The 22250-nt window shown below is 44.1% G+C and overlaps 1 protein-coding gene across 2 annotated transcripts in view; it reads left to right on the forward strand.

Annotated features, from left to right (window-relative positions):
• The window catches only part of MFN1 (mitofusin 1), a 49448-nt gene that overhangs the window by 10150 nt on the left and 17048 nt on the right, over window positions 1–22250 (forward strand). For both annotated transcript variants that reach the window (XM_084847539.1, XM_084847541.1), the window contains exons 5-10: window positions 4150–4274; window positions 10846–10954; window positions 15808–15915; window positions 16900–17053; window positions 17202–17269; window positions 21321–21442. In XM_084847539.1, the coding sequence (XP_084703665.1) occupies window positions 4150–4274; window positions 10846–10954; window positions 15808–15915; window positions 16900–17053; window positions 17202–17269; window positions 21321–21442 (686 nt within the window). The remainder of the gene's footprint in view (window positions 1–4149; window positions 4275–10845; window positions 10955–15807; window positions 15916–16899; window positions 17054–17201; window positions 17270–21320; window positions 21443–22250) is intronic.

Consider the following 22250-nt stretch of genomic DNA (forward strand, 5'->3'; position numbering starts at 1 on the left):
CCCAGCCACCCACAAGAACTTTCTCTAGGTTTTAAAAAGTCATTGTCAAAGGCTGGTATGCACAGCCCCTGAAGATTATATTCTATGCAGAAAAGAATGATGAGGCTGGGAACAGACTTTTAATCTAAAAGGTGCTAGAATGCAGACATCCAGTAGGGCAGGATTTATGCTTGCTTAGAAAGCACAAATTCTATTACAGAAGAACTATGCAAATATTTATAAAACTTGGTTAATTTAGGTGAATTCTCCCCCCCCCCCCCAATGTGTGTTTCTGGAACTGGGAAAGGGGCCATAGAAGGAAGGTCAGAACATACCGAACAATTGTGGACAATATCTAGATTGCAGAAGTAAGGGAATCAGGATCAGTGGGAGTGGGTTGATGAGGAGCAAAGTACTCCTAATTTTCAGACTTTTTTATGAAAGCTGAGGAGAAGCCATTAGATTCTTTATTATAGGCTAGAATTCCACACTTCAAATATGCATTAAAGCAGGGGTGGGCAGAAGGTAAATTGTGATCTACTGGGGGATCTTTGCATAATTAACAGTAGACTGACAAGTACTTTTGATTCCTAATTGTTTAACAATAGCTGCAATAAAATGACCTCTGACCTGCCCTAAGTTATACTCCTGAAATGAAGGAAGTTTGGGGCAACCAGGAGTGATTTTTTGTGTTTTTAGAAGGACTGTGAGCTCTGTTCAGTTCTGGTACTCAAAACATATTCCTCGCTGAGAATTGTATGTTTTTTATTCCAGGCTATGGGTGATGGATACTGGCTTTCTGTTAAAAAGAAGTAGATCACACAGGCCTAAAGTCTGCACACCCCTGCCCTAAAGGCGTTCTTTTGTTGTTGTTCAGTCGTTACGTCGTGTCCGACGCTTCGTGACCCCATGAACCATAGCATGCCAGGCCTTCCTGTCCTCCGCTCTCTCCCGGAGTGTGCTCAAGTTCATATTCATTGCATCGGTGATGCTATCTAGCCATCTCATCCGCTGCCGTCCCCTTCTCCTTTTGCCTTCAGTCTTTCCCAGCATCAGGGTCTTTTCCAGTGACTTTTCTCTTCTCATTAGGTGGCCAAAATATTTGAGCTTCAGTATCTGTCCTTCCAATGAGCAGTCAGGGTTGATTTCCTTTAGGATGGACTGATTTGACCTCCTTGCAGTCCAGGGGACTCGTAAGACTCTTCTCCAGCACCGCAGTTCGAAAGCATCAGTTCTTCGGCCCTCAGCCTTCCTTATAGTCCAGCTCTCACAGCCATACGTTGCTACTGGGAAAACCATAGCTTTGATTATACGGACCTTTGTCGGCAAGGTGATGTCTCTGCTTCTTACTATGCTGTCTAGGTTTGCCATAGCTTTCCTCCCAAGGAGCAAGCGTCTTTTAATTTCATGGCTACAGTCACGGTCTGCAGTGATCTTGGAGCCCAAGAAAATAAAATCTGTCACTGCCTCCATTTCTTCCCCTCCTATATGCCAGGAAGTGATGGGGCCAGATGCCATGATCTTAGTTTTTTTAATGTTGAGTTTCAAACCAGCTTTTGCACTCCACTTTCACCCTCAACAAGTGGCTGTTTAGATCTTCTTCGCTTTCTGCCATTAGGGTGTTATCGTCCTTGTATCTGAGGTTGTTGATAATTCTCCCGGCAATCTGAATTCCGACCTGTGATTCATCCAACCCAGTGTTTCTCATGATGTACTCTGCATATAAATTAAATAAGCAGGGCAACAATATGCAGCCTTGTCGTACTCCTTTCCCAATTTGGAACCAATTGGTTGTTCCGTGTCTGGTTCTTACTGTTTCTTCTTGACCCTTGTACAGGTTTCTCAGGAGACAGGTAAGGTGGTCTGGTACTCCCATCTCTTTAAGAATTTGCCACAGTTTGTTGTGATCCGCACAATCAAAGGCTTTAGTGTAGTCACTGAAGCAGAAATAGACGTTTTTCTGGAATTTTCTTGCTTTCTCCATGATCCAGTGAATGTTGGCGATTTGATCTCTAGTTCCTCTGCCTCTTCGAAACCCAGCTTGTAGTTCCAGTAGTTCTCGGTTCACATACTGCTGAAGCCTAGCTTGTAGGATTTTGAGCATCACCTTGCTGGCATGTGAAATGAGCGCAATTGTTCGGTAGTTTGAACACTCTTTGGCATTGCCCTTCTTTGGAACTGGAATGTAAACTGACCTTTTCCAGTCTTGTGGCCACTGTTGAGTGTTCCAAAGTTGTTGGCATATTGAGTGCAGCACTTTAACAGCATCATCTTTTAGGATCTTAAATAGCTCAGCTGGAATACTGTCATTTCTGCTACCTTTGTTGTTAGTAATGCTTCCTAAGGCCCACTTGACTTCACTCTCTAGGATGTCCGGCTCAAGTTCAGTGACCACACTATCATGGCTATCGGGGACATTAAGATCTTTCCTGTATAGTTCTTCTGTGTATTCTTTCCACCTCTTCTTAATCTCATCTGCTTCTGTTAGGTCCCTGCCTTCTTTGTCCTTTATCATGCCCGTCTTTGCACAAAACGTTCCCTTGATATCTCCGATTTTCTTGAAGAGATCTGTAGTCTTTCCATTCTGTTGTTTTCCTCGATTTCTTTGCATTGTTTATTTAAGAAGGCCTTCTTGTCTCTCCTTGCTATTCTCTGGAACTCTGCATCCAGCTGGATATATCTTCCCCTTTCTCCCTTGCTTTTCACTCCCCTTCCTTCCTCAGCTATTTGTAAAGCCTCATCAGACAGCCACTTTCCTTTCTTGCATTTCTTTTTGTTTGGGATGGATTGAGTTGCTGCCTCCTGAACAATGTTACGGACCTCTGTCCATAGTTCCTCAAGCACTCTGTCTATCAGGTCTAATCCCTTAAATCTATTCCTCACCTCCACTGTATATTCATAAGGCATATGATTTAGGTCATACCTCAATGGTTTAGTGGTTTTCCCTACGTTCTTCAATTTAAGCTGAAATTTTGCAAGAAGAAGCTCATGATCTGAACCACAGTCAGCTCCAGGTCTTGTTTTGACTGACTGTATAGAGCTTCTCCATCTTTGGCTGCAAAGGACATAATCAATCTGATTTCGATATTGACCATCTGGTGATGTCCATGTGTAGAGTCGCCTCTTGTGCTGTTGGAAAAGAGTGTTTGCTATGATCAGCGTGTTCTCTTGGCAAAACTCTATTAGCTTTTGTCCTGCTTCATTTTATACACCGAGGCCATGCTTGCCTGTTATCCCGGTGATTTCTTGATTTTCTACTTTAGCATTCCAGTCCCCTATGATGAAGAGGACATCTTTTTTTGGTGTTAGTTCTAGAAGGTGGTGTAGGTCTTCATAGAACCGATCAACCTCAGCTTCTTCGGCCTCAGTGGTTGGGGCATAGACTTGAATTACTGTGATGTTGAATGGTTTGCCTTGATTTCGCACTGAGATCATTCTATCGTTTTTGAGATTGTACCCCAGTACTGCTTTTCCCACCCTTTTGTTGACTATGAGTGCTACTCCATTTCTTCTAAGGGATTCTTGCCCACAGTAGTAGATATGGTGGTCACCTGAATTAAATTCGCCCATGCTTGTCCATTTTAGTTGGCTGATTCCCAAGATGTCGATGTTCAATCTTGCCATCTCATGTTTGACCACCTCCAGCTTACCTTGATTCATTGATCTTACATTCCGGATTCCTAAACAATATTGTTCTTTACAGCTTCGGACTTTCTTTTTACCACCAGACACATCCACAGCTGAGTGTCCTTTTGGCTTTGGCCCAGCCGCTTCACTCTTTCTGGCGCTACTTGGACATTCCCTCTGCTCTTCCCCAGTAGTATATTGGACACCTTCCGACCTGAGGGGCTCATCTTCCGGCATCATATCTTTTAGCCTTGTGATACGTTCCATGGGGTTTTCTTGGCAAGAATCCTGGAGTGGGTTGCCATTTCCTTCTCCAGTGGACCACATTTTGTCAGAACTCTCCACCATGACCTGTCCGTCTTGGGTGGCCTTTCACGGCATAGCTTATGGCTTCACTGAGTTACGCAAGTCTCTTCACCACAACAAGGCAGTGATCCATGGAAAGGCGTTCTAGGAACAGCTTAATAAGGAATGAGCATCTTTAAGTTGTCATACCACTTTAGCAGGTATTGACCTTTTTCTAACATGTTAACTTCTTTACAGACGGTTAATCAGCTTGCCCATGCCCTCCATATGGATAAAGACCTGGAGGCCGGCTGTCTGGTGCACGTGTTTTGGCCCAAGGCCAGGTGTGCCCTCCTGAGAGATGACTTGGTGTTAGTGGACAGGTATGGCTATTTAATTTTTTTTGTGTAAAGGCACCATAAGGCAGTGGATCTTACTTTTAAATACAGTTTCTCTCTTGGCAGTGCTTTCCTCTCTAAATGCTAAGCCACTGCACACAGGTTGGCTTGGTTACAGCTGGAAGAAGAGGGAGTCCCATGATCGAGCTTAAAAAGGGAATCTAGAATTTGTCTGAATTTTAAATCTGTGCTTCCTCAACAAAAGCAAGCACAATGCAACAATAGTCCCTGCTGTCACTTTCAGGTTATCAGTGCTTGAGTTTTAAAATGCAGAGGCCCTGCCAGATGGGTTGCAAAAAGGACTTCCTGAGAGAAGCTCAGGAGAAAAATGTTTTGAAAAGGGGCAAATTCCAGAATGTTGTCATTGGCCCAGAGCCTACCTGGCGACAGTTGTTTAATCTTAACTGAGGCTGGTGTATTACATTTTCATTTTAATTATGCATTTGTCACGTACAAAGGGTGATTTGGGGAGATGGTAGGCATGTATACGGGGATAGATTCAGAAAAGAGAAATTTTAATTTTATTTATCTATTTACAATATTTATATACCGCTCTTCATCAGAAGATTTCGGAGCGGTGAACAACATGATAAAGAATAAAACAGTGGTTAAAGGGCAGCCCTACATAGAGTGCATTGCAGTAATCCAGTCTTGAGGTTACTAATGCCTGTACCACCGTGGTCAAGCTATCCCTGTTCAGGAGAGGCCGTAGCTAGCGAACCAGCTGAAGCTGGTAAAAGGCACTCTGAGCCGCCACAACCACTTGGGCCTCCAGCGACAATGATGGATCTAGGAGTAACCCCAGACTACGGACCTGATCTTTCAGAGGGAGTGCAACCCCATCCAGAACAGGCAGTGAGCCTATCTCCCGGACCCGGGAACCACTCACCCACAGGGCTTCCATCTTGCCAGGATTCAGCTTCAGTTTATTGGCCCTCATCCAGCCCATTACTGAGTCTAGGCACCGATTCAGGACTTTCACAGCCTCTCCTGATTCAGATGTCACAGGGAGATACTGCTGTGTGTCATCAGCATACTGATGGCATTTAGCTCCAAATCCCCTAATGACCGCTCCCAGCGGCTTCATATAGATGTTAAACAACACTGGGGACAGGATGGTACCCTGCGGTACCCCATAGCTCAGTTGCCAAGGGGCAGAGGAATAGTCACCCAACGTTACTGTCTGAAATCGGCCCCGTAGGTAGGACCGGAACCACTGTAGCACAGTGCCTCCAATACCCATCCCACGGAGTCGATCCAGGCAGGTACCATGGTCAATGGTATCAAAAGCAGATGAGAGATCGAGCAGAATTAACAGGGTTGCACTCTCCCTGTCCCTCTCTCGATGAAGGTCATCCATCAGGGCGACCAAGGCTGATTCAGTCCTGTAACCAGAAGAAAACCCAAACTGAAATGGGTCTAGATAATCAGTATCCTCCAGGAGTGCCTGCAATTGGTTCGCCACAACCCTCTCAAGTACCTTCCCTAGAAAAGGGGTATTTGCGACTGGGCGGTAGTTATCTAATACCATTGGGTCCAGGGTGGGCTTCTTCAGGAGTGGCTGCACTACTGCCTCCTTAAGGGCAGCAGGGACCACCCCTTCCCGTAGGGAAGCATTTATCACTCCCTGGACCCACCCAGTCATACCCCTTCGGGTAGCTTTTATTAGCCAGGAGGGACACAAAAGGGCCAAATACCTAGGTCAGGGTTGGGCGACTTGTGGCCTTCCAAATGTTTTGGCCTACAAGTCCCATAATCCCTCATCATTGACTATGCTGGCTATGGCTGATGGGAGTTGTAGGCCAAAACATCTGGGGGGCCACAAGTTGCCCACCCCAGCTAAGGCATGGTGACTAACAGGAAGTGTGTCACAAGTCTATGCACAGTGCAGACAAGTTCAAGATCCAGTCAGAACAGGGACACACTTCTTGCATGGGGGGACAGCTGCTCTGACTGGACCTTGACCCATGTTACATTTTTCACAATGCAATGGAATCTGCAGCCAGTTTTTATCACCAGATTTCTAAAGCCAGGGTGTGGGCTTTGCAGGAGGGAAAGTATCTTGCTTGTTGCATACATCTTATAACAAGTGAAAGGGGTTTTGGGGTTCTACTTCAGAGATTCATCTACATCACTGGAGCAATAAATAAGCTAACATGGCTGAGGGCAATGACTGGGTTGTCAACCAGGAAATTCACGGTCAGATCTCCTCTCTGCAATTTACTCTCTAGTTTGTTGTAAACAAACAAACCAGCAAATCCACAGCTGTGTAGAAAAGGGTCGTATTTATGTTCTTGATGTGTCTGAGAACCCTTTCATTGAAGCATCCTTTACAATTAAATAAGGCAATGTGATCTCCTAATCTGGATGGTCAGAAAACATCATGCAGTTTCAATTAACATCTGTAGTTCTTAAATTTTAAATAGCAATTTTAAGAGGGTTAGATCAAGACCCCAGGGTAGGTTGTGTGTGTGTTAAACCTCTGCCTCCAATGGTGCAGTCCCAGTGAAAATCCCCGCCCACCCACCCACCCCCATTAGCTCTGAGTGGCAAGTTTCCATTGGTAATAATGGAAATTTCCATCCCAGGGCTAAGAGCAGCTTGCAGGAGGGAAAATTTTATGAGGATCATGGCATGGGTGGGGAAAGGGTTAAATCCACCTTCTATATGTGCTATGCTCCTGAACCTGATCACCCTTCTCTCACTACCCCCCAACACACAATTGGTATTTAAACTTTAAAAAGTAGACAGATTAATTGCAATTATGGAACTTAATGAAGAGCATATTGCTATCAACATCAAGGCCAACAATAAAGAATTCTTTAAATATATCAGAAGCAGAAAACCAGCTAGGGAGGCAGTTGGACTGTTGGATAACAATGGAGTTAAAGGAGTACTGAAGGAGGACAAGGAGATTGCAGAGAAGCTGAATGAATACTTTTCATCCATCCTCACTGCAGAAGATATAGGACAGATACCTGTGCCTGAACTGATGTTTTCAGGAAGGGAGTCTGAGGAACTGAGGCAAATAGTGGTGACAAAAGATGAAGTTCTTAACCTTACTGATAAATTGAAAGCAAATAAATCACCGGTCCCAGATGGTATCCATCCTAGAGTTCTCAAAGAACTCAAATATGAAATTGCTGATCTTCTAACCAAAACATGCAACATGTCCCTAAGATCAGTCTCTATACCAGATGACTGGAAGATGGCCAGTGTAACACCAATATTCAAAAAGGGATACAGGGGGGATCTGGGAAATTACAGGCCCGTTAGAGTAACATCTGTTCCAGGTAAATTGGTTGAAGGCATTCTTAAAGGTAAAATTAGTAAGCATATAGAAGGACAAGCCCTGCTGAAAAAGGATCAACATGGCTTCTGCAAAGGTAAGTCCTGTCTCACAAACTTTTTAGAGTTCCTTGAGAGTGTCAATAAACATGTAGACAGCGGTGATCTGGTAGACATTGTTTACTTGGACTTCCAACAGGCTTTAGACAAAGTCCCTCATCAAAGACTCCTGAGCAAACTTAGAAGTCATGGAATAAGAGGACAGATCCTCTTACAGCTCAGTAACTGGTTAAAGAGCAGGAAGCAGAGAGTAAGAATAAATGGTAAATTCTTCCAATGGAGGGAAGTAAATAGAGGGGCCCACAGGGATCCGTATTAGGAACAATGCTTTTCAACCTGTTCATAAATGATTTGGAATTAGGAGTGAGCAGTGACGTGGCCAAGTTTACAGATGACACCAGATTAATTAGGGTGGTCAAAGCAAACAAACCATACAGGTATGATCTAAATCATATCCCTTATGAATACACAGTGGAGGTGATGAATAGATTTAAGGGATTAGACCTGATAGACAGAGCGCCTGAGGAACTATAGATGGAGGTCCATAACATTGTTCAGGAGGCAGCAACAAAATCATCCCAAACAAAAAGAAATGCAAGAAAGCGAAGTGGCTGTCTGATGAGGCTTTACAAGTAGCTGAGGAAAGAAGGGAAGTGAAAAGCAAGGGAGAAAGGGGAAGATATATCCAACTGAATGCAGAGTTCCAGAGAATAGCAAGGAGAGACAAGAAGGCCTTCTTAAATAAACAATGCAAAGAAATCGAGGCAAACAACAGAATGGAAAGACTAGAGATCTTTTCAAGAAAATTGGAGGTATCAAGGTAACGTTTTGTGCAAAGACGGGCATGATAAAGGACAAAGAAGGCAGGGACCTAACAGAAGCAGATGAGATTAAGAAGAGGTGGAAAGAATACACAGAAGAACTATACAGGAAAGATCTTAATGTCCCCGATAGCCAGGATAGTATGGTCACTGAACTTGAGCCGGACATCCTAGAGAGTGAAGTCAAGTGGGCCTTAGGAAGCATTACTAACAACAAAGCTAGCGGAGATGACAGTCTTCCAGCTGAGCTGTTTAAAATCCTAAAAGATGATGCTGTTAAAGTGCTGCACTCAATATGCCAACAACTTTGGAACACTCAACAGTGGCCACAAGATTGGAAAAGGTCAGTTTACATTCCAGTTCCAAAGAAGGGCAGTGCCAAAGAGTGTTCAAACTACCGTACAATTGCGCTCATTTCACATGCCAGCAAGGTGATGCTCAAAATCCTACAAGCTAGGCTTCAGCAGTATGTGAACCGAGAACTACCGGAAGTACAAGCTGGGTTTCGAAGAGGCAGAGGAACTAGAGATCAAATCACCTACATTCACTGGATCATGGAGAAAGCAAGAGAATTCCAGAAAAACGTCTATTTCTGCTTCATTGGCTATGCTAAAGCCTTTGATTGTGTGGATCACAACAAACTGTGGCAAATTCTTGAAGAGATGGGAGTACCAGGCCACCTTACCTGTCTCCTGAGAAACCTGTACAAGGGTCAAGAAGAAACAGTAAGAACCAGACATGGAACAACCGATTGGTTCCAAATTGGGAAAGGAGTACGACAAGGCTGCATATTGTCACCCTGCTTATTTAACTTATATGCAGAGTACATCATGAGAAACGCTGGGTTGGATGAATCACAGGTCGGAATTCTGATTGCTGGGAGAATTATCAACAACCTCAGATACGCAGACGATAACACCCTAATGGCAGAAAGCGAAGAGGATCTAAAGAGCCCCTTGTTGAGGATGAAAGTGGAGAGTGCAAAAGCTGGTTTGAAACTCAACATTAAAAAAACTAAGATCATGGCATCTGGCCCCATCACTTCCTGGCATATAGGAGGGGAAGAAATGGAGGCAGTGACAGATTTTATTTTCTTGGGCTCCAAGATCACTGCAGACGGTGACTGTAGACTGTAGGTGAGACATCACCTTGCCAACAAAGGTCCGTATAATCAAAGCTATGGTTTTCCCAGTGGTAATGTATGGCTGTGAGAGCTGGACTATAAGGAAGGCTGAGCGCCGAAGAATGGATGCTTTCGAATTGTGGTGCTGGAGAAGAGTCTTACGAGTCCCCTGGACTGCAAGGAGGTCAAATCAGTCAATCCTAAAGGAAATCAACCCTGACTGCTCATTGGAAGGACAGATACTGAAACTGAAGCTCAGATATTTTGGCCGAAGAGAAAAGTCACTGGAAAAGACCCTGATGCTGGGAAAGACTGAAGGCAAAAGGAGAAGGGGACGGCAGAGGATGAGATGGCTAGATAGCATCACCGATGCAATGAATATGAACTTGAGCACACTCTGGGAGAGAGCAGAGGACAGGAAGGCCTGGCGTGCTATGGTCCATGGGGTCACAAAGAGTCGGACACGACTTAACAACTGAACAACAATTACTTATACAATATTATCACTATACTAGGCACTAAATCCAAGATACATGGCCCCACTTACAACCTTACAACCTAATAAAACATAGGGAAATAGAATTGGGAGGGAAAATGAACAGACCACTTCCCTCAAAATGCATGGCGAATAAAGGACGCTGCCTTTCTACACAGCTGTCAGTTTTTTTCTGCACAAGTCTTTTCTGCAAGACATGCCCATGGAAACTGACTTTATAGCACCTTTTGATGAAACAGAATTGTATTTGGACTCTTTGGGAGTCTCTTTGTCCCTAGGGTCTGAACTGGATTCATGCGGCAAAGGTGAAGGGCTACGAAGGGCCCGTCCCCCCCACCGCCATGCACAAATGCTGAGCGCATTTGTATAGGAACAGGTCTTTTGGCCACGCATGCAGCCACTTTGCTCCTCCATTCGTGTGAGCTGGCAAACAAGAAGGAAGTCTTAACTTTCATCCAAACCAGGAAATTATGGGAAAATGCCAGGATATTAAGCCAGCTTTAAACCATGGTTTAATATCCTAGCTTGTTTCAAAGCTGTTAACCATTGTTTCCCAGTTCAGATGAAATGGGGAAACTGTAGCTAATGGAAGACTGCCTGGTTTGTTTGCCACCTTGCAGGAACCAGGGAGCAAAGGGGCTGTATGCACTGCCAAAACCTTATTAAGCCAAAATACGATTGTCTAAACACCCTATTGTGTGTGTCCATCTTTCTAAATTGGAAGAACTTTGTCATAATGCTGAGTAACTCTCTGACATCATTCCACAGCCCTGGCACTGATGTCACCACAGAGCTAGACAGCTGGATCGACAAATTTTGTCTGGATGCTGATGTCTTTGTTTTAGTTGCTAATTCAGAGTCAACTCTCATGAATACGGTAAGACTTGTTGTATTAAATGGCCTTGTTGCTCAAGCCCTCAAGGATCCTGAAAAGGCTAGCTTAGGATCGGCGAAATCTAATTGGGACAGTGCTGAGCCCCAAAGTTCCGGTGCTTAAGATTGGGAAATTCCGTGTTCACTGATTATGTCAACCCTGGAGGGAAATTACTCTGTCCCCGGGCAGTACTTGCATATCTCCTTCCCTGCTTGTTTTGTCCGATCAAATTAAGGAGCACTCAATCTAAGTGCTGCTTGATTGAGTGGTCTTGCTAAATCTCTGAGTACATAACTTACTGTTGCTGGTGTCATGGCAAGATTGCTTGCTCAGTTGTCCTGCAATGACTTGCTCCGTTCTAGACTTGAGATTCTTAAAGGGAGGGCACCACATTCTGCCAAATACTGAGGGGGCTGTCTGTGCATGCTCTGTGCCGAACAGCTTGCCAACAGTAGGTAAAAATGCTTACTCATGAAAATGAAGCATCATTATCATCACTTTTAATCTGTATGTCGCTTTTCCACACAGTGTGCCGAAAGTAATTCACAACACAAGAACATCAATACAAAAACAAGAATGCATATCAATACATCAGTTGCAATAATACATCGTTACTGTAACATCTCAAACTTTTCATTTCACTAATACAAACATAACATTTTAAATTAATTACAAAATAGGCATATCAACCATTAAGACAAAATATCAATTTATATTAATCTGTAATGCATAAGCAACTTCCCAATAGCTGAATTATTCTACTTGAAGCAGCCTTAAACGTTGTGAAAGGCAGGGCATAAATGCAGAAAGATGGTAATCTCATGTTAAAAGCTGGTGCATTGTAACAGCTGAGTGCAATAGCCTGTAGGGCTCTGGTTCAAATTTCATGCTACCAAGGAACTCATTAGTTGGCTTTAGACAAGCCACTCTCATATATTGGCAGTATGGCGATAATACTGTCCAACATTACAGGAAGGTTGTACGTAATAATGCATTAGTATTTGTACAGCGCTTTCAAGAGTTCAAAGAGCTTCAAGTGCATTATCTTGTTGTAATCCTTATAAAAACCCTTTAAGGCAGAGGTGGACAACTTATGGTTCCCCAGATGTTTTGGCCTACAACTCCCATAATCCCTCCCCGTTGGCTATACTGGCTAGGTCTGAAGGGAATTGTAGGCCAAAACATCTGGAGGGCCACAAGTTGCTAACCCCTGTCTTTAAGGCAAGTAAATATCATCACCCCCATATTGCAGTCCTAGGGCTGAGGCTGGGATGGGGCAGCTTGCCCAAGGCGACTTTGTGGCAGAGGTGAGAATGGAACCTGAGGTTTCCTTGTTTGTAGGTTAGTTGCTTAGCTATTACACTAAACCACCTTTCATTAGTGTGACAGTGTGTCTGAAGTACTTCCATCAGTTGGCATTCACTATATAAATAAATGCTAATGTATTATTATTATTTCATGAAAATATAATCTGGGCCAAAGCCTGGGTTTCAGTTTAGAATCCTCATTTCCAATTTCAGGTTTGTCGCAGGGCTATTTCCATTATCATCCATCTTTGTAAATGAGCTGCTGTATCTGTCAGGGTTCCCTTGGCCCCCTCCTTCCTCAAGCACTCACAAACACACAGAAAAAGAGGCTTCAGTCTTTAATTCATTAGTCACAGGTTCATTAGAGATGCAAATCCTCAAAGACTCTGGCTACAAAGGAACACCTCCAGGGGATTCAAATGGAATGAACAAAACTTGCCTGGGGCGGCTGTCTGACTAGGCTAACTTAGGGAAGGGGGTCTCGCCCCTCGCCTGCTGCTCCCCAGCATAGGCACGCATCGCTAAACGGTTTGAACGTCTGAGCTCCGCCCCTGACGTTTCCCTCTTAGCTCTGTGGCTCCGCCTGGCGTCTCTTAGGTCACAGACCTCAAGCCCCGCCTCCTCCTCCCCTCTGCTTCTCACAGAGGGGGGTAGGGATGAAGGTTCATGCCCGACCATCTGGGAGTTGGTAACCTGAGAAGCACGCCTATCCATAACTGAACTGGCCTGTGAAAAAACCTCCCCCAGTTCTGGCTTGCTCCTCTTCTGAATTTGAGCTGCTAACTATCTCCCTGCCTTCAGAATCAATCCTGACAGTATCCAATGTCAGGCTAGAGGAAAAAGTACAAGAGATGGCATTGTTCCACTCACAAGCGCTAGTGCAAGTACAACTAGCTCAAGCAACACCTAACTTAATGAAGTCATAATGAATTGCTTGTGCAAGCATAATCAAAGCACTACATTCAACCCTTGCATAAGGATGAAAATGATGTCTCGGCAAGGTAGAAGCTTATGCTGGTGGAAGGATATTGTTAGGTACAACCTGTGATTCCCAGGCACGCCCGAGTGCCTGGGAATCACAGGTTGTACCTAAGAGTATCATTCCACCAGCACAAGCTTCTACCACTTGCTGAGACACCATTTTCATCCTTATGGAATAGTTAGGTACAACCTGTGATTCCCAGGCACTCTCCCATCTAGGTACTGACCAGACTCACACCCACAGCTTCAGGAAGGTTATAGCATCATGTGCTTTCAGAACATGCCCTGGGATGATGTCCACACAGTGGGCTGCATGGGAAATGGCACTTAAAATCCCAATCTGAGCTTTAAGTCACTATCTCAGGAGGTATTTTGTTTAAGAGTAACTTAGGGTGCAATCCTATACATGTTTAGACAGAAAAATTCCTACAGTTCCCAGCATGCCCCAACCAGCAACTGATTTTCTTTTCTGTCTAAACATGCATAGGATTGCACTTTTAAACATCAGTTACTGAGCTGTTAAAGAACGAGACCTAGTGCATGCATCACCCTCACGACAGGGATGCTATCAGAAATTTGAGGGTGAGGGGAGTTCACCTTCCTGGTATAATGCTTAATATAGCATGATTAAGCATTGTAATCTTCCCTACTACAATTGGCCTCATTGTGCTCTGAGTGAGACCATTGGGAGGGGTGTTACTACGGGAACATGGAATAGAGGAATGACTATCTGCAATGTAGTGAGGCACCTGCTTAACAAGAGTTTCAGAATTAAAACAGAGATGGAACAATCCTGTGTGGGGATGGTGGTTTTGGCAGTCCTCCCCCCCTCCCCCGCCACTTCTCCAGTGAGAGTGATGAATGCACCAGCTTGAAATCTGTATAGCCATAAAATGTCAGCCACCCTATATAAGATATCAAAGAATCAAACTGACTGCCCATGGATGTACAACTCCTTCATTGTTCCTCTACATTCACTATTTAAGTCATTCAATAATTCATTTCCTGGAATTAACAAGAACACCAAGTCAACTTTGGCCTCTAGTTTGTAACTTCACTTCAAAAACAAAGACGGATGAATTTTTAACTGACACACAGAGCCTCTTTTTTCTTTACAGATATCCAAGCAGTCAGAGATTTTTGGCTAAGACCCAAATGCAGAAAAGAGGCTAACAAGCAGCCTGTCATTTCACTAATTATTTCTGACTTTGCAGCATTGTTAAGCTAAGCAGGCCCTTGAATGAAGAGGTAGCCAGCCTCAACTCCCCATCTTCCTTGAAATACAAATTCTATGGTTTATTTTTGTACATAAAGCTCTTTACAACAGAGCTTTGGAGTATCCATATGTTGCTTTTCCACTAAAAGTCTCCAAAGAAGCTTTCAATTAAAAATAAAAATTACACTACCAAAGCAGAAATTTAAATGTAAAATTTTAATACAACTCACAGATAAAATAGACACAAGCAGCAAACAATAGTAAATGAAGCAGTTGGGTCTATAGTCTGCACAAATGAATTTTGCTCATCAAAATTTCAAAGTGAAGTTCTTTCAGAAAACTGGAGATGCATTTCCAATCAGTTGTGGTGTGAATGGATGAGTGTGTGAAGCCAGCTTTGCAGGCATGCTCTCAGTGTCTCCTTTTGCAATGGATTTTTTATTATTACATGCAAACAGGTGGATTTTGAATGCTCTCAGAACTTTTTGCTGCCCATATTTATTCCTGAGTAATCCATTCCTTCAGAATTGATATGCATAAGCTGGATTCTTGTACAGCGTTTCTGTTACTTCTGAGAAGAAATGCATTATCATAGAATACTAGGGTTGGAAGGGGCCTACAAGGCCATCGAGTCCAACCCCCTGCTCAGTGATATCGTCATCTATCATCACCACCATCATTTTGGTGCTGTTTTGCACTCATGATCTTAAAGTCATGTGATTCTCTGTGCAATGGGTGGTGTTGCTGCAACAGGAGCATGTGCGTCCAAAGGAGTGCTTTTGCGTGGCTGTGAGGATCCCTTCCCCCTGCTTTGCACTCATGATCTTAAAGTTCATGTGCCTCAGTTTCCCCTTTCTGTAGTCAGGGCTGCTGGCTGGTGAGGATTCAAAAGAATGCCCTGCCTATGGTGACCCCTTGGTTTCACCCCACCAGTTTCAGCTGGCAGTGGCTGGTTTTTATCCCACTTTTCAGCCAAAAAGACTCCCAGATCAGCCTACTATCAACGAAAACAAGCCTGCCCCTGCTTACAAGCTTCCATCTAAAAGGCCTGGCACTAAAGGAAAAAGGGATGGGGGGAGAAGAGATGGGGGAAAGCAAACTCAGCCGTAATTCTTAACGTTACGTGGTAGTTCTAATAATGACCAACTGGAAACTGTTCAGGGAGAGGAGGAACTTCATGGATCTGGTCTTTCAGCAGAGATGATGGAATGATCCTGCTTCTAATCACATCTCCGTCTGCTATATGAAGACTTTCCAGCTAATGGGTCTTAATGTTTTACATATTTCAGAGCTGTCTGGTTTTACCTTTGCACCATTACCTTTGTAATGTTTCCTCCATTTTTTTTAAATAGGAAAAACAGTTTTTTCACAAAGTAAATGAAAAACTTTCTAAACCAAATATCTTCATCCTGAATAATCGTTGGGACGCTTCTGCATCGGAGCCTGAATACATGGAGGATGTGAGTTACAGTTTTTGTATTGTTTTGATTGGGGGGGGGGGCGCAGGGAGTGCAGGTGTGTTAGATCAATATTTTAGAAAAAGAAGTTATTTAAGGTATCATTTGAGAGACTGAAGTGAGTTCAGGGATTGTCATCCCAGGATAAGCCATCTGTAGCATGGAGCAGAGAATGGTGAGGTTGTAGATCGCCTTCATGTATTTTTGTCCCACCTGTCCAACAACTGGCATGTGGTTCAGAGTGTCTAACTAAAAAGAGTAGCTGGGACCCACAAAAGGTTGCAAGAGATTTTATTTCCTTCAACGAGAAGTGGTCTTCGACGCGCTTCAAGTAAAAGTGCATTATATTTTGATTCTCACAACATATTGGGGCAATTCAGTGACGTCGTATCTCCCTCCCTGATGGTGAAGAGCAACCACCATACCAAGGACCATGCACACTGCAACTTTGGGACCTAGAACAATGGAACAAAAGCTCTTCTCCCTTTTGTGGATTTTCACTATGTTTTTTTTTTTAGTTCATGTACTGGTGTAGCTGTTTCCCTGATTACCCAAATATTTGTGGATACCATTGTCAGGTTCTGTGTTGGTCTAATGAGAGCCAAATGAATGGATTTGAGGAATGCTTTCTACGGAGTTGCACTTTATGAGAAGCATGGGGCTGTCAAAAATTGCAGCCCTAAGTCAAATTCTCACCCTCCATAATGTGTAGTAAAAGGTGTCCTGATGACATCATACGGTATGTTTCCCCAGTTCCACATCATAAGCTGCCACTGGCAGGGATGGGGCAATGCATAATGTGAGGACATCGGGGACAAAGAGTACGTTCTATTACGTATTACAAAGGAGGAGGACATGCCATTGGGTGTTTCTCGTAACTTGTGGTTCTGCACAGAGTGGCTGTGTCTGTATAGCTCTAAATTTATCATTCCCTTTCTATATATTGATGGAAGACTGATGTTGGCTTGATCTACTGTCTTTTTGCAGGTGCGCAAGCAGCACATGGAACGCTGCCTGAAGTTTTTGGTCGATGAGCTCAAAGTTGTGGATCCTTCTGAAGCCCGGAACCGAATCTTCTTTGTTTCAGCCAAGGAAGTCCTCAGTGCTAGGAAACACAAAGCCCAGGGCATGCCTGAGGGAGGTGTGTATTAGATGTGGGATCCCCTTCCTACAGTGTGCAGTTTCTGGATGGCCTTTTTTAGAAGCCTTAAACTTACAAAAAAAGTATAGCCATTTGCTGTGTGGCTTCAGATAACTTATGTTTAACAATTCTGTTTTGTGCTCCGTAGGTGGAGCGCTTGCTGAAGGATTTCAGATGCGGTTCCAAGAATTTCAGCATTTTGAGAAAATATTTGAGGTAAACTTCCTGAGCATCTAAACCAATTGTGCTTGTTGTTGCTGTTTTTTTTTAAAAAAAGAATTCCCATCAGAACCCAGTCTCCATATGCAGCCAGCCTTAATAAATACTTGCCTGTGTCAGTGTTACTCACACCACATTCAGCATCTCGACAGGTAAGCGCTTCTTGGTGACGTCCGTGTTGAGGCTGTAAGGTTTCAGTTGGTTTTTAAGCACAACATTATGCGTTGATCATCATTTGCATGTAAATTGAGTTGCAAGGTATTTTTGAACTGCCTCTTCATCTGATGGGCCTATTCAGATATTATTATGCACACACACATTCCAGGACTGTCCCCAAGGAGATGGATAGCTGGAGTGAGCTTCGGGTGTCCTTTTGACCCCGAGAGTTTAAACCCAGAGGGGAGAAGGTTCTTCATTCAAAAAATCGCAAGATCTCACATTCAGTCATTCTCACTGAAGCAGTGGGAGCAGAGGGGGATCGCGCTAACCCAAAGCACACTCCTGAGCTCTTCTTGGGGACGGTCTGATGAAGCAGGACATGACATCTACTCAGGCCAATGGAACCAAATATTCTTTCCATCATGAAAAGAGTAGGTGGGGAGTTGAATTGGAGGGATGCTTCCCTGATGCCAGTGTTCATAGGGCAGAGCTGTTAGTGCTCTGTGCTACACAGTGCTAACTCTCTCCTGGTGGAACTCAAATTCCTTTTCCAAATTCTATTATGTAAGTAAATAAGTCATGCCCCTCCTCCTCTTTTTGTATAAATGCATTGATCTGTTTTTCTTGTTCTGAAGAGACATCCAGAATATGAATTTTTGGCAAGAAGTGGGTGTGGTTGCTATATAAGAGTTGCTGCAACCAAGAGTGATTTGATAGTTAAGCACCTCATTGCCTAGGAACATTTGATTGCTGTAATTGTGATATGGAGACTGCCTCTCTTGGAAGGCAACACAGGTTGATGGGACAAGTCAGTAGGCATACAAGAAACTTTTCAGTTGTCACAAAATGGGATGAGTGGGGGGGAAAGCGACACAGTAGAATTGCATTCTCCCGAGTATGATGGTGGACATCACATGTAAAGTTTTGATGATTATGCAATGAACATTTGTTGAACTTAACAAGTTTCCTGAATTCTGGATGATAAAAAATTATTTCTGACAAGAAATTTCGCTTGAAACTGTTATGCTATTCTATAACGCCTTGCCGATGAGCCTACTATTTCTGCCTGAGCTACAACGTAACTGTTTAAAATTGAACGTGGCCTCTTCCCAAAATGCTTTGTGTGCAGGAAGTCCTAGGATTAATGTTTGGCATCTCCATTTAAAAGGATCTTGGATAGCCGAAAAATTGAGAAGGAAAATAAACAAACCCTGTGTGAGGTCATGGAGAGAAGCCACCAGTCAGTGACTGGGTTTGCACTAGACACTAACCCAAACTCGGTGGGTTGTTGTTGAACCTTGGGCTGTTTGTTGAACTGTAGATTAGCGTGTTGTCTGAACCCAGGACATTTTCCGCAGGGTGGCTTGTTAACCATGCAGTGTGGCTTATTTTTCTCAATCAAGGTACCCTAAGAACCCATGGTTTGTTGCTGGGATAACAAGCCACACTGCGTGGTTAACAAGCCACACTCCATGGTTGCCACCCTGCAGAAAATGTCCTGGGACACTAATCCATGGTTTAACAAAAAACCCATAGTTCAACAACAACTCACACTCAACCACTGATGGTGGGTTATTGTGTTGTGTGAACAGCCACAGTGTAGACCAGCCTTCCCCAACCTGGTGCCCTCCAGATGTGCTGAACTACAACTCCCAGCATTCCCCAATTAGCATGGTTGGCTGGGGGATGCTGGGAGTTGTAGTTCAGCACATTTGGAGGGCACCAGGTTGGGAAAAGCTGGGGTTGAAGATACTGTACCAGACAGGCCAATGATCTGACTTGCCATCCATGGTTTCAGGCATGGTTTCTGCAGCCCTGCTGCCCGAGATCCTTTTAACTCAAGATGTCAGCTATGAACTCATGGCCTGCATACAAAGCCATGTGCTCTGCCGTTGAGCTGTTAATTGGGGGGCAGCCATGGTTCAGTACATTCACTCTTATTTCTGATAATGTTGATGAGTGAACTTGCTTGAATCACGTACTTACTCCTTGAACATTTCTCTCTTTTTCCTGAGACGTTACTAACTTTTCTACCTCTTATAGTTTCCTACCACAGATTTTCTGGTTGTGTAGTGTGTGGGGATGAGAACATAACCCCTTTGCCTTCTGCTTATTTGCCTGTCTGGAATATGACTCTTCTACACATCTTGTCTAGCTCTAACAATGTGCTGTTTATATGTGAACCTCTTGCATTTTCATTGCTGATTTCTAGATCTGCTTCATCGAGGATCAAGGAGTTCCTTTTATCTATTGTTTCTCTTTTCTTTTTCCTTTTTTTATTATTTTGCTATCAGTGTTGGTTAAGGTAGAGTGGACCGTGTCCTAAAATCCCAAGTGCAGTAAAGCAAATCAAAATGTTCGTTTCGTCATTGTCAAATGTGGGAGTAATAATACAACTAGGCATCAGCAACTGGTCAAATGTCCTCCTGGATGGTCTTCTTTCAGGGGAACCACTTGGTGAACTGTGCCCTAATCCTTCAGCAGAAACTTTCAACATATCTAGATATATTAGTTTCTTTTCACAATCATCATGACCAGCAACTTGCTTTAGGTGGAAGGTGAGATTTTACAGGAGTTAACCAGGTACTGGGTTAGAGGAAAGCCCTCTGGTTTGCCACACAGTTGCAGCTACACAGATTCTTCAGCCATCTGCTTTACAGGGACGACTTGAGCATCTTCCCTGTCCCAATACAATTTTGTTCATTGGTAATATTTATATGGAACTCAAGGCCGCATACAGGGGCCTTTCCAGGTGACCTTTATCCAGGCACTGACCAGACTCAGATCTGCTTGGCTTCAGCACAGTCCTTCCGCCCATGATATGGGAGATGCACGTATTCCCAATGTGGGTGTAGCAGACATGTACATGCAGAGGCTCTGCTTCTGCATTAACTGATGTACATGAATACATGAACATTTACACTTTCTATATTCATGCATATTTTGGGAGCAACCATAGCTCAGTGGTAGAACAAGTGTCTTGCATGCAGAAGGTTCAGGTTAAATCGCTGGCATCTTCGGTTTAAAAGGATCCCAGGGAGATCCTTCCAAAACTCTGGAGAGCTGCTGCCAGTCAGGCAGAGTAGACAGTTCTGGACTAGATAGACAAATAGTCTGAGCTGGTCTAAGGCAGCTTCATATGTTCCGTAGGAGTTAACCTTCAATGCTACCAGAATCTTGCAGCATCCTCACTTGAAGAACACCAGGGCTGTTTTACCTGCTAGCCAGAGGCAAACCTGGATTTGCCACAGCACGTACATGCAGAAGGGAGCTACAGTCAATCACAGCTCTGTATCCTGTATATTATGTGTGTTCACCACATTTGCCCTTTACAATTTTAGGGATGAGATGGCTAGATAGCATCACCGATGCAATGAATATGAACTTGAGCACACTCCGGGAGAGAGTGGAGGACAGGAAGGCCAGGCCTGCTCTGGTCCATGGGGTCACGAAGAGTCGGACACGACTTATCGACTGAACAACAATAAACGTAAAGCTGTCATGTGTCAAGTGAGAGTTTCTCTTAGTGAGGCTCTTAGTGAGAGATAGTCACAGCAGCCTATTCTGTGAAATTCAGAGGGAATGTTTAATGCCAGCTGGATTTACATTAATCATTACTCCTTGCTTTTGTAACTCTTTATTTTGTCCTTCACACATTACTGTAACTGGACCATAATGGAGAGCACTTATTTACTGGTATAGAGTTGTGATTTTGTTTTCAGTCTGTCTTTGTCCCTTATGCTTTCTGCGTATTTTACTTTAATTTTTTCAAAATTTCTTTAGAATCTATGTTTTAATAAATAGCAGCAAACTGCTTTCTGACCTAGAAATTCCAGAGTGTGTTGGTGATGGAATTGCAGTAATGTGTTGTGGCTTGGGCCCCTCGCAGGAGTGTATCTCGCAGTCAGCTGTGAAAACCAAGTTTGAGCAGCACACTATCAGAGCTAAACAGATCCTAGATACCGTGAAAAACATTATGGACAGCATAAACGTGGCAGCAGCCAACCACAGGTAGGCCTCCCATGTTGTGTTCGCCTTGTTTAGCTAACCCGGGAAGAGCCGTGGGGTGGCACTGACCATTCTTCCCTTTATCAGGAGGTATACTATGCAGTCCTTAGCCCAGTGCTGGCAAGAGGTGAGTGCAGCATTTCTCTGGTTGTCTGTCCCCTCACTTGCAGAAAAGGAGATTTTAGGCCTTCCTCAGTGACACTGGTTTTTCCCCTTGCTGGGTGTCCACAATCCCAGGGAAATGCGAAAAATGTCCACATTGCCTCTAAAGGAGGTTGGGGAATGTTGACCTGGTGTTGAATGGGGTACGGCTACCCTTGAAAGACCAGGTCCGCAGCCTGGGGGTCATTTTGGACTCCCAGCTGTCCATGGAGGCTCAGGTGTCAGCTGTGAGCTGGACAGCGCTGTATCAACTCCATCTGATACGGCGGCTGCGCCCCTTCCTTCCCAACCATCTGCTCCCATCGGTAGTACATGCCCTGGTCTCCTTTTGTTTAGACTACTGTAATACGCTCTACGTGGGGTTACCCTTGAAGACGGTTCGGAAACTGCAGCTGGTACAGAACGCAGCGGCTCGCCTGATTAAAGGCAGCCGCCGGCGAGATCACATCACTCCAGTGCTGAAGGAGTTGCACTGGTTACCAGTTGTTTTCCGGGCCAAATTCAAGGTGTTGGTTTTGACCTTTAAAACCCTATATGTTTCCGGCCCAGCCTATCTTAAGGAGCGCCTCGAGCAGCACCAGACAAGCCGCTTAACAAGATCAGCCTCGGATGGCCTTCTCTCTGTCCCATCAGCCAGGACAGCTAGACT

Source organism: Heloderma suspectum, chromosome 3 (genome assembly GCF_057233095.1).
Source record: "Heloderma suspectum isolate Gila_16-S chromosome 3, 16-S_ref, whole genome shotgun sequence".
Lineage (NCBI taxonomy): Eukaryota > Metazoa > Chordata > Lepidosauria > Squamata > Helodermatidae > Heloderma > Heloderma suspectum.